This window comes from Physcomitrium patens, chromosome 23 (genome assembly GCF_059467195.1).
Source record: "Physcomitrium patens ecotype Gransden chromosome 23, ASM5946719v1, whole genome shotgun sequence".
NCBI classification, from domain to species: Eukaryota; Viridiplantae; Streptophyta; class Bryopsida; order Funariales; family Funariaceae; genus Physcomitrium; species Physcomitrium patens.
In genome coordinates this window covers 3,845,486-3,858,170 of record NC_143432.1, presented here as the reverse complement: position 1 = coordinate 3,858,170, position 12,685 = coordinate 3,845,486, and the positions used below count along the sequence as shown (strand labels likewise).

General features: G+C 40.2%; 3 protein-coding genes across 14 annotated transcripts; 2 read left to right on the top strand and 1 right to left on the bottom strand.

Moving 5' to 3' along the window:
* Positions 1-3,727: 3,727 nt before the first annotated feature.
* LOC112276096 (uncharacterized) lies at positions 3,728-6,543 on the top strand. 9 transcript variants are annotated; one of them, XM_090246528.1, is made up of 6 exons: positions 3,728-3,935; positions 4,315-4,386; positions 4,744-5,090; positions 5,341-5,391; positions 5,517-5,568; positions 5,787-6,543. In XM_090246528.1, exons 2-6 carry the CDS (start codon positions 4,377-4,379, stop codon positions 6,407-6,409), a joined length of 1,083 nt encoding a protein of 360 aa, XP_090102654.1. In that variant the 5' UTR covers positions 3,728-3,935; positions 4,315-4,376; the 3' UTR covers positions 6,410-6,543. The 9 variants fall into 9 exon arrangements, with proteins under 9 accessions (XP_090102654.1, XP_090102653.1, XP_024362875.1 ...); XM_090246527.1 differs by lacking the exon at positions 4,315-4,386 and having other exon boundaries at positions 4,642-5,090; positions 5,802-6,543; XM_024507107.3 differs by lacking the exon at positions 4,315-4,386 and having other exon boundaries at positions 4,622-5,090.
* A 204-nt stretch (positions 6,544-6,747) lies between these two features.
* On the bottom strand, positions 6,748-12,685 carry LOC112276190 (uncharacterized). Of its 4 annotated transcripts, none has more exons than XR_012216572.2 (6): positions 11,480-12,685; positions 11,172-11,304; positions 10,780-11,061; positions 10,419-10,683; positions 7,853-10,296; positions 6,748-7,615 (listed from the first exon to the last, which is right to left on the bottom strand). XR_012216572.2 is itself a non-coding variant. In XM_024507290.3 (6 exons), the coding sequence occupies exons 1-6, from the start codon at positions 11,780-11,782 to the stop codon at positions 7,496-7,498; spliced, it is 3,327 nt and encodes a 1,108-aa protein (XP_024363058.1). In that variant the 5' UTR covers positions 11,783-12,685; the 3' UTR covers positions 6,748-7,495. The 4 variants fall into 4 exon arrangements, 2 of the variants coding, with proteins under 2 accessions (XP_024363058.1, XP_090102651.1); XR_012216573.2 differs by having other exon boundaries at positions 7,874-10,296; XM_024507290.3 differs by having other exon boundaries at positions 8,073-10,296.
* On the top strand, positions 6,843-8,357 carry LOC141044842 (uncharacterized). Its single transcript, XM_073530646.1, has 3 exons — positions 6,843-6,985; positions 7,152-7,281; positions 7,609-8,357. Exons 1-3 carry the CDS (start codon positions 6,946-6,948, stop codon positions 7,739-7,741), a joined length of 303 nt encoding a protein of 100 aa, XP_073386747.1. The 5' UTR covers positions 6,843-6,945; the 3' UTR covers positions 7,742-8,357.

Here is a 12,685-nt window from a genome sequence, read left to right as displayed (position 1 = left end):
AGCAAAATCAATTGCTTGACTCAATGTTTGAGGATCAGGGAAGTTGAACATTAATTTTTTTACCTCATATTGTAATCCATAGAAAAATTGGCTAATAAGTGCAGCATCATTTCACTTGATATCAGTTGCAAGTTGTCAAAATTATGAAGCATACAACGTTATTGATCGATTATCTTGTCGTAAAATACGGATCTTATTGGTTGCAATATGAATTGCATCATGTTCTCCATACATGAATCGAAACTCTACCAGAAAAGCCTCTAGATTATCTAATATTGGATCTCGTTGTTCAAGAAAAGATGAAAATTATAATAGTGCTAAACTTGAAAGAAGCATACTAATGAATCTAACATGAGATCCTGGAGTTGGATAGCTTTAGGGTTGAAGTTCAATCAGAAGTTGCACTTGATTGATAAATCCTCAAAATTTGGATCTGGTGCCATCAAACTTCTCGAGTAGGATAATTCTTAGTTCTCTAACACTAGAAGGGCGTTCCACCATCGGAGAAAAGACATGATTTGGTGTAGATGTTGAAGCAACTCCAATCATTTCTATATCTTCACTTCTTGCCAATCTTGTTGCTCCTTGTGGTAGTAAATTGAGTTGATGCATCGCAAGTATTAACTCCCTCAATTGCTCTTATATTTGTACCATTGCACTCTTCATTTCAACAAGTTCTGCCATGATAACACTTAGAAAAGAGAAGATGTCTAATATCGCTTAAGACAAATAGAAGAGAGGACTTGAGAACAAAGAAAATACTAAAGATAATATCAGTTTAGAAGAGGATAATTTGTAACTTCTAATATGCTTATATCTTATCAAGAAAAAGGGGTAATCCACTCTTACTCAAGATTATACAAAGCTTTGATATTGTAGGTGTACTCTTGTCAATCTGTCAAGGATAAGAACTCGATGAAAAAGCAATCAGACAAGTGAGCCTTCACTCAAAGAAAGGTAAAAAAATATAAATAAACAAATATGTATATTGAAAGAGAAACTGGAATGGCTATTGCCAAAAGACAAAAAACTAGAGACCCTTGAAACTAGAGTAGAAGCAAGAAAGGAGTTGACAAGAGTGAAGAAGGCTTCACTCCTGCCTCTATATATACTATCTAACTAGGAGCTACGTGGCGATGTTCTATAGGACCTCCAATAAGTGTTGACTTTGTAGGACACATGCCATGACTTACAAGACAAGTTTTTCTACGTGTGGGCCACATTCTTAGCTTGGTCTTCAAACTAACAACATGTGTGGCACATGGCTAACTTGTTGACTATGTTTCTAATCCAAAAAGTCAATTAAAGACACCTATAAAGTCAAAATAGCATCTATAAAGCTTCTAAGAAGCTTCTGTACCAAATACTATAGAATTAACTTACTTTTATTCACTTTTATTTACTTCTACATATTTATATATGTAATTACTAGCTTACATGAGTATGTCCGTGATACTTGTAAGCCAAGTACCAAGTTACAAGACAATTTTATAGCGACTTTTTAGAAATATAAAATTTTGTGGAAAATTTTCTATAGTTACATGAGTTACCTATTAATTTTAAATGTAGTTCGATCGAATCCATGTTTTAGAAGATTCTTTAATGTTTTTTAAAAATACATTATTGACCTACTAAATATTTATTTAGATTCATTTGGATTGCTATAAAATTTCAAAAATATATAATAAGATAATAATTTATATATAATAAAAAAAAAACCTTAAACAAGTAATAAGGTAAGAGGTATTTGTTACTATTACCTTAAAAACTATTTTTGATACTTAATTATATTTTTAGAAGAAGATACTATACTTTGACTTTTTTGGAAATAATTATGAAAGCTATAGTAAGAGAATTTATTGATCTACTTACATAGATATATGACATTATTGATGGCTTAAAGGACATAAGAATTAATATTTTGCAACACATGAATCAAAGTTTGTAAAAAAATACCATTTGATAGTTTTTAACTTTATCAATTTGTGAAGCCATTTGTAATCTCACTACTTCTTGTAGAACTTGTACTTAAAAGGAGAATAATCATTTTAGCATCTATGCTAATTAAATAAATAAAATCACTTGTTAAAAGAAAATGATAATTATTTTATATTTTATATTTATTAAATAAATAAAATCACTTATTAAAAGAAAATAATAATTATTTTATATTTTATATTTATTAAATAAATAAAATCACTTGTTAAAAGAAATTGATAATTATTGAGTCCAAAAAACTTCTAATATATATTTATGTTCAAAAGACTACTACAAGGGCATCTAATTTGGACTCTTAGCCTACACTATTTGTTGTCCTTAAGAAATTAGTCTTAGTTTAATATTCTCTATGTTTATAATATTTAAAATCAAAAATTTTGAACTTCGTCTTGTTTTAAAAATACACTTCTTGTCCATTTTTCTTTTCTTCTTCTTTATTTGTATATGAATATATTATATTTTGGCAACTTCTTATAAATTCATATTTGTGACATAGAATATAGTCTATAAAAATAAATGACACAATCTTTGAATACATTTTTTAAAAAAATTATTAATTTATCAAAATAAAAAAATATTTAATAATTTTAAAATATAATTTAATATACATTTTAATTTTTTAAAGAAATACGAAATTTTACTTTTTTTAAAGACATACATCAAATTAATTTCTAAAACTTTACTTTTAAAAAAAAATTATTTAATATAAATTCAAGTAGCTCTAAATAATACATTTCCATAGATAATTATCTAAAATCTGTATAATTAAATATTACGTATTAATCAATAAATTATTTAATACTAATTTTAGCATATTATATCTTAAAATATAGGAGTTCGTCTAAGAATACTTTTAAGCTGTGTTTTAAGATGCAAAACATCAAAAGAATTAAATAAATTTTTCTTGATATATTTTTTAAATAATGTCTTTGATTTCGACTAGCATAATTGAAGTTATTTTAATTAGTTTTGTGTAAAATTATATTATACTGGTAACTACTGCAAAACATTTTTATATACTATTACAAAACTCTTTGCAAAAAGACTTAAAATAAAATAGGAGAACATCAAGAAATGAGACGATTTTATTCTTAAATATAGGGTTTTAATATATAAATATATATATATATATATATATAAACACATTTATGTATTGATGTATTTTTTATCATATGGCATGTGCAAAAAAATAAAGTAAATCTCCCAAGTTTGAAGGTGAATACACTATTATGGAAATTGAAATAATAATTCCTGTAATATTCTTTTACAGAGATTTCAATTTCAATTAATAAAAAATCAATTTTATTTTTGCATTGTGAGCCTCATTTCTGGTTATATTTTTTGTTTTTTTTATTTTTTTAAAAATAAATTAAAAATAATTGATAATGGGTTATTTTAATTTATTTTAAAAGGGAAAAATGTATTTTACACTTTTTTTTCAATTGAAAAAACTAAATATTCATATAAATAACAGTATTTCATATTTGAGCATTGATATTTGTATTTTTAGCTTTCATCACATCATCATTAATCTTTCACTTTCGATTGTAAATATTTTCACTATTTATATAAAATAGTATACAATAAAAATGAAATAATATAAACATGGCATTTTACTTATGTACAGTTTCTGTCATCGTTCATCTATTCCCAGGTCCCTCCAGTTTGCATCCGTCTATTCATTCATTCATCCTCAGTTCAATTGTGGGTGCGACCTCGGTGCGAAGAGGCCCTGCTGGTTCGACCTTATGGGCAGAAGCGCTGAGCAATTCCGAAGAAGCTGTGAGACATGGAGGATCTTGGGGTTTAAGTTCCACGACCACCTACGATTCCTGCTTGACTTCTCCTGGAATTCTACCAAATTGCAGCTGACCAGTGTCTTTGTGATCCGCCCCAACAATGTCGTGGATTCTTGAATCGAAGTCCTGCTCTGTGAGGTTTGTGAATTCCGTTGCGATGTTTCTGAGTATTGGAGGAGGTTTTTTGTTGGCTGTTTTGGGAGTAATTGGAACATCATTGTGTTTCTACGATTTTGAGCTGTTCGCTCGCGTCTGTTCGCGCTCTGCAAGTTGGTTTTGAATCCAATTTGATACTTGCGATTAGAGGGTTTTTGGACGCGTAGATTGGTTTCTTTGAATCATGGATATTGGGTTTGCCAAGGGTTTTTCTTGGTTGCTATCCTCTTACATGGAGGGTTTTCCTAAGTGAAAATCTCCGATTAGTGTCAGGAACATTGGGTTGTTGCTGCTGCTGCTACTGCAAGTGTCGCTCGTCAATCCACAAGCATAATTGCGAATTTTCATGAACTTTTTTCAGATAATAGGAATCCAGCCAATGCTTAGTCGAGGCGCTAACAAGTCTTTCAAATATAACAGAATATGGGCAGAGGTGTCTTATCAAACGCTCTTATTCATCTGTATGACATAGATTATTATTTTATTTTATTCTTCGTAATGCCCTAATTCCTAGCATCCCGCATTGCGGACGAAGGAAGCATAGTCCTGTTTAAACTAACACTACTTAGGAACTTGGAGCGTCGTGTAATTCCTTCTACAAAGTCTTGGTTTTTAAAACGACATGGATGGTTTCGTTCGTGCATTCTCCTGGCATTGGATTTTAACAGGTTTACATCATGCGTAACAGAGGCATTTCCAGGGGATGCTAAGGGATGATGGTTGTTGTGATTAACGGTTCCTTTGCCAATCTTCATGAGTTTACACTGCAAAAAAACCGTGGTGAGTGAAGGCCACTTTGAGAAGGAAAGCGATGTGCAAAATGAGGATAAAGAAGGTCAGGCTATGGATCTAGAAAATGAAACGAGCGCAGGGGTTGAGGACATTGAAGTGGAAGTGAACACAGACGGAACAGATGATAAGGCTACGACTCAAGTTGATGAAGCGGGTCCAGAGGGAGAGGAGCGAAAAGAAGAGAAAGTCCCTAATGAGGAGACAGGCAATGAGGCCATGATTCTTGTCGATAGAGACGACGCAGAGGAAGCTGATGAAGAGGAATGGGAAGAGGAGTACGTAGTTCTTGACCTAGATGACATATTCCATGGGGTACCCGTTCCGAGCGATGCCTATACTCTTTCTGTAAGTTCGATTCTGGAAACGACAATTTTTTTCGAGTTTTAAACGTTGCGTCATGATGAACACCTTTACTCTTGTTTTTATGGTTTCTGTAAGGAGGCACCAGTAGGATTGTTCATGTTCGAAGTCTAATATATTTCCAAGCTGCTGATCGTTGGAACCAAATACTTGTGGAGGAGACCAGTGCACTCCATACTTTGTGTTTTCCTTCTTTTGGTGTAGACATTGCTTTACTCGTCCGTTGCTGCTGCAGGACTTGGATACACTGAATCCGACGCTGACTCTTGACAGTGGGCTCAAGATGGTATGTGCTACCTGCAATTATAATTGACCTTTGTCCTTTGTGCCCATGTGATGAGGCATTACTTTGATTGGATGGCTATGTATTGGATCAATTCTTTTAATTATGAGGGCTTTCTATATATGCAGACAGGTCACTACGTGGAGACAGTTGGCACTGTTGTTGTATACTCTGAGAAAGGTATGATTACAAATTACACTTGTTTTCTACGACGAGTGGGGTTCTTTGGATTACATATTATCATTTAAGAACATAGAAGTAGATTGCATCGCGCACGAGCCTTCTGGGAGTAATTCCTTTTCTGTCAGCCTCTTGATGATATTTGCTGCAAAGAAGATTGAATTCGTATGGTCGTCATAGTCTACTCCTGACAACGAGCAGTATGGCTAATTTTATAGAGAAAGAGATTTCAGAGGCCCCAGGTGAGTCGCAGGAAGTTCCCATATCTGAGGACCCAAATGCTGTGAAGAAGGAGAAGAAACCGCTCAAGCGGATTCGAGGTGTATGTAAATTAGAACGGAAACTGAAATTTTGTGCCGTGCCAATGGAAGACGCACCTTTGAACAATGGCCTGTCGATGGAGGTTGTACCACTTAAGAACACCGTACCAACAGAGGATGTAGCGGTTCAAAATGTTGTATTGGAGGAGGATGCACCACTCGACACTACCACGGAGGTGGTGGATGCAACTCCTAAAATTGCTGTGCCGACGGAAGATAGCGCACTTGAAAATATCACGCAGATTGTAGTTGGATCTTGCAAAATCGGTGGGCTGACGGAGGATACATCTCTTGAATGTTCCATGCCAGCGGATTCTAAGCAAATCTCATCGATAGGCGAAGCATCACTCGAAACTGATATGCAGGTGGAGGATGCATCGCCCCAACATATTGCGCCAGTGGACGATGCATCTCCAAAATGTGCCGTTGTGACAAAGGATGCATCTCCTGACACTGCCATGCCAATGGACTCTCACAATGCCGTGCCGGCTGTAGATGTGTCTTATGGAAATGATGTTTGATCTCATTCCTTTTCTAGACGTGAGTTCATTGATACACACTACAAGTTGACCACTAGAGTGTTCATTGATCGACGTGGTTCAACATCATTCAGTGAGATTTATGAGTACATTTAAATTTTTGGGTATCTGTGCAATCTGTGTCCTTGATCGGAGAATGTCCATCAACTCCATGATGGTCTGATCCGTCTTTTCCATCTTGATCTAGACTTTTTGCTTCAATTCACTTGAAGGACAAAAACGAGGGTGGTAAATGTTTTGTTTATGGGTACGAGCTGTAGGTACTCTGTGAAACACACAAATACGTGTTTGCAGTCATAGTACAAGCACTACAGCCACAACTCTCAACGAAATGAACCATTGATTGCAGTAAATTGTAACCGAGTGATTCATACCTATGATATTATTCAAAAAATTTGTAGCAGTAAACTCTCACATGGGTCTCAAGATGATCGGTCGGGGCACAAGTTAGCTGCGAAGAACCCTGACTCTTCTTGCGAAGGTGGTCTGTGATAAGTTCGCTGCAAGAAGCCACGCCAATGGATCGACGTGTGCAACCAACGGCTGCTTGTAACCTTGGTAGGCTATTACAGGAAATGGTCGACGTCCTTTCTGTTTGGCTCACCTTTAAAAATACAATTTCCTTTTTCTGAATACCATTCTATTGGACAATCCTGAAGTTGCAGCGGCATCTTCAAGAGTATCCTACTCTCTCTCTAAGTGCTATCTTCGTTCATTTGCACAGCTGTTCGCTTCACAAAGTCGGAATTGCGACGGCTGCTGTTGGGAGTTGCCCCTCGTATTTTGCGATTACCTATATTGAACTTGGGAAACAAGGCACGTTCGTTGGAGCGTCAATGGCCTCATCCAACACTGTGAGTTGTTCTTCCATTCTTTCCATCTGTTTTGGCACCTCTTTTGAAAGTACAGATGGCAGCCTTGAAACTTGATCTATGCATTAGAGAAATCTATTGCTGGGGCTGGTTTGCCATAAGCATTACATTTTCTGGACGCAATATTGTCACCTTCTTGTGTCATGGAATGCACCAGGGAGTCTTACAGTATTGTTTGTCATTTCTTGTATCCCTATCAGAGCCACGGCGCTCGACTCTCTGTGGTCAAGCTTATTCCTGCTACATTTTCCTGTTGTTTCTTTGGGATTCCAAATGGCTTGCTCCTTAGCCATCTTAATGCCCTGGCAGGCAGCACCTGCAGCCACAGGATCCAAGACTTGATTACTCAGCCACTTCAGATGTAAACGAGGAACTCACAACTGGCAGAATCCATCGTTCAAAGGCCCCATCAACGCCACCACAGTTTGCTTCCTTCACGTAGCTAATCACCCATTTGGATCTCATGTTTCTAGCTTGATCTGGGTCACAGAAGACGGCTAACGTTGACGACGATGCTAAGAATGACCATTCATCTGTGCAAGTCTATGCTTACCACCGTTTACACGAGTTTTACCGTGATAATCCTTATCAATCCCATGGCCACCCGAACAATCTACTCTTGAATGAAAGTATCCAACTCCTCAAGCCTTGCGGGCTCCATTTAGTTGTGACGATTGATTGTTTCCCTTGGTAGCAACCATCAACTCAGTAAAGCTAATGTATGTCTTCTTCGTTTCTTGAGGGGGCTTTGCAATTAGGCTCACGGCAGGTACCTCTGAAAGTAAAGTTTTCCTCTGTGTAGGCATGCTGAATGGAATTCTTCGCCTCTGTTCATCTTCTTCTCTATGGCTGGTGATTGTTGGGGCTTCTCTGTTTACCACTGAAGTGTACTCGTTTTCAAGATTCTCATGCAGTCTAACATCAGTGTTCTCCACAAATGTCTCGTATTCGGCTTCATAATCTGCATTCTTTTTGTGCCATTGCCCGTCTACTGCATGGTCACATTCTCTTGGCGTTTGCTTCTCCTCTTTGAATCTCCATAAGTGGTTTTCATCATCCCTCCTTCCACCAAAAATTTCCTCGGGCGCAAGCGCTTGTGCGGGATTTGGGTTTACCAGTGGAGTCGAGTCAAACAACGTTTTCCTCCGACATCGCCTCCCACCATCTTTTGTTGGACTCTGAGATCTAAACGTCGTCTTCTTCTTCTTTTTCTTCTTTTTCAAGTTCCTCGGATTGCTCGGGACACGGCTTATTCCTGGCACTCTCCAAAACGAAGGTGCTCTTCTCAACCCAGCTTTGACCAAATGGTGCGCTAGTCTAGAGTCCAATCCCCCAACTTCATCATAGTGAGCATGAGCGTCGGGAGAAGGAGAGGGAGTCCTCTTACTAGTCTTAATGCTTCTATCCAACCTCCTCTTCTGTCTGTTCTCATTGTGATCATTTCTGTCATGCTCTACATCTGTCTGACACTGTGAATATGTTTCGATATGTGCTGAATCCGATGAAACCCTGCCATCTTGCACCGACTTGGTCTTTGACGGCGGTATTGCTCCATTTCTCGCATGATAACACTCATGTTCACCACTATCCCGCAACCACGTCTCGGGGTCTACTTCTGCGAACTCTTTCTGAGACGACGATGACTTACCGTTCACTTCTGAAGCAAAATCAGCACATCCCAGTTCTCCACGTACACCAGCACCTCCGAACCGAAGTGTTTTCACCCAATCAAACCGTTTGCTGCCATTCGGGTAACCCTCCATATCTGCTCCATCAGTTCTCAAATGATCCTGCATATCATCTGAGTAAGAGCATTCCTCAACGACCTCCTCTGTGGGAATTTCTACTCTTTTCCTGTAAGGACTAGCAATTGTCCTGGACTTCTTGTTCGATAATTTTCCACATTCAACTCCTTCACTCAAGACTTTTTGTACCGGGCCTGTTTCAGTAGCACCATGCGGACATCCGTAGTAAGTTGAGCTGGCCCGCGATCCGGCTGTGCTGTTTCCTGACGCAGCTTTACAACGTGGGGAAATCAAACTGTGGAGATTAAATGAAACCGAGGCTCCAGAGTCATTTCCCCTGTTCGAGAGTTGCCTCGCGGTAGAGGTTCCTCTCTTGTTAGTACTTCCGCTGGTTCTATTTGCAAGCTTCCTATCCTCGGCGGGGCACCTGGAGTCTGGCTGCTGCCTGTGGGTATATCTGGAAGTAGACATTCCAGGTTGTGGATGAACAGCCTCTTCGCCTTTTACACATTGACCAGCGGTTGGAGCCCGGGGTTTGCAAGTCTTAACATCCCTCCGAGATCCTTGAGTGTTATCCAACAAGAGAGGGGTCTGCGGACAGCTAAGTACGGCGGGCTTAGAGTTGTTGTGGACAGGGCGCCTGGTTCCATACCTTGCCTGCAAATTCGCCAGCTTTTGACTCAGGACCAGAATTTCATGGGCGATTTGCTCCTCAAGCTGACGTTGTGTGTTCATATCCAGATCAGTTACGAAGCTGGACGTTTGATTGTTGCAATGAGCTGGAGGGTAAACTGGGTCTGGCATCTCGGGCAGGTGAGGTTCAGCCTCCAACTTGTCTTGGTTTTGTTTTGGCTGGCTGGTGTGATCCTTCTTACTTGTCTCTGACGTATAATTTACTCCCACTGAATGGAACTTTGGGGGCTGACTCACACACATTGCAGGAACACCTGGAAAGATTCTGCTGTTGTGAACCCATGGAGCTGGACACATCAACATATCATCTCCAGGGATGTAATGCGTTCCAAATGTATGCCCGTCGCCTGTTCCTGATGGGATGACTACACTACCGCGCACGGGTGATCGCAGATGAACATCTAAACCAGGCTGCTTAATGGCTTGTGCGTCATACATAACTGGTGGCTGCACTCCGGCTTCAAAGTCCATCCTCTGGCAACAGGCCGGTGGTTCAATCCTACTCGGGTAGCACTTCAATTGACCCAGTGACGCACGCTCTACAAAATAGCGAACATCCCTGACCCACATCCATATTCCTTCGTTTGTTCAATCAACTTAGGAGACAATTATCATTTCAAACCAACTTGAAATTGGTTACTGATTCGAAAGCTAGGATTATTGCGGATCATGGAATGTCACCTCGGAACGCCGCGCCGGAAGTTGCAGAGGGTCGGGAATCTGGTGCCCACACACGCATGGCATCTACTCACAGCTTGGTTGTTCATGGGCAATGTGGCGAGGCAACTCCTGCAAGCGTTATTCGACTCCATCCAGCTGGAATTTGAGGCATAAGAGAAACTACAGCCATCACTTCGACCAGGTAAGCCGTGTTCAAAGCCGCTTCTTGCCTGCCCGCTGCTGGAATCTTTCACGCAGCAGCTCTCTTCATTTGAAGGAAGGTTGCCTATAGATCCACTTGCAGGGGTCAGTTTCGACTGAATAAGGTTCAGTATGGCAGTGTGGCGTGATTTCTAAGCACAATCGTGAGAACAGTACTAACTTGAATCATCTCCACCAGTAGATGGACCAGATCTAGTCTCTTTCTGTGGAACTTCTGCAGGGTCCTTTGGCCATCTCTCTCCGGGAGGTTGAAGAGCTTGGTGGAGAACTGGGACAGTTGGTGTGACTTTGACGTTCTGAGGACATGCCTGTGAATCTGGATGTTTGCAATTTTGGGCGTGATTGCTCTGCCTTGTGTCTGTGCAAGCTGTAGCATTGTTCCAGGCCGCCCGGTGCGTCTCATGTTGGAACTTTTCTTCCATCCCTGTGTCCTTTACAGGCTCTGCCAATCCATCAATATCCAATATTAAATGGAAACCCGGTGGGCTTTACAGATAAATCTGAAAATAACAAGTTAATGCCCGCGAAATTTATTTTCAAGGAGACTCGTACCACAGCGATGGACGGTGGACTCCGCTGAAGTGGATGCCGTTTGCTTTACACAATCTGACAATTTAACTACTATTTGTTTCACACCAATACTGGGCGCTTGCTGCAAAAGTCGCGCAGACTCCACGCATCCATCCTGGCATCAGTCGCAGATGTTGAGTGCATTCCTCAAAGGAATGCAGAGGTACGTTCTTTTGGATGAGTTCTAGACCAGTACTCCATGAAGAAGGGTAGGAAAATAATCAGCCTAAACTAGAGAATGATATCTAGTAATAGCAAGAGAAATAGGTTATTCTCAAGCTGAAGAGTACCAGGGGTTGCTGGCTGGCAGACACTACATCAATGTCACAACGCTTCCCGAGCGCATGCTGTAGCTGCGTTTCAAACGTCGAGGATTCCTGGTGAATATGGTCTGCGCCGCTGACAGGTCTTTTCCGACCAGTGAGACTCGACGAATCCATGTTGCTTCCAGGAGTTTCTTTTGACAGAAAATCGTGTGGAGAGGGAATTGTGAAGGATTCATAACTGGGTACTGAAGATGCCCCAGCATTCCAATTGACTGCCATCAACTGTTTGATTCCTATCATTTTCTTTCGCCGTCTTAGGCGTCGCATTTTGGTGCAGCCCAAATGCTGGGACACGGCCTCATATCTTTCACCCCACCACCATCCTCCACTGCCCGAGACTAATTTTGTACGAGTTGTCCTATCGCTCTACATCTGCATCGAACGATTAATCTTCACAGCAGATCGTGCGGCGGCTCTTCGATTTCGTTCAAGGCCATTTTCCTCTAGCATTGGATTCTACAAGGAATTCAGGCCAGTTCTCCCTATGCACGCCAAAAAATTTCAATGAATCAGTTTTCGCAGCGGAGATGACTCTGCTGCCCGACGCGTTCCAATCCAGTGCATGTCTGAAGATTCGGCATCAAGGTGTGAGCTCGAAAGATTCCAGGTTGGGGCATGAAATCAATCTGAGCCCACAGTGATTGAGAAAGACCTCATTGCTATGGAAAACGTCTTACAACGCTGATACCGGAGGGCATTCGTTATTGTTCCTCCCAATTGAATGTGACTCCGAGGATGAAGGCAAAACTCAACGGATTCAAATGTAACCACAGAAAACGAACACGAAACGCAGATGGAGATCCGCAACAAACTGCCAGAGGGGGTCCGAAAAGTTGTTAGACAGCGAAAGGAGAGAGAGAGAAGATACAGCAGAGTAACGTCGGCGGTTGCTTCGTGAAACCGTCCATCCTCTCCTCCTCCTACTATCACTAAGATCCAGAGTACTTCCCAATAAAACTATCTTCTGTTCGAACAAGCAAACCTCTCTCGATCCAATTGACAGCGGCTATTGATCTTAATTTCATGTTCTCATGCGATGTTCTCACACGGAAACTGATGTACAAGTGGCAAGACCCACTTTGAGTTCCAACCCTGGGTTCCAGCAACCCACCTGCGCAACGCCGCATGATTTAGCTGAGATGCATGACATTGCATTCCTCATACATTCGC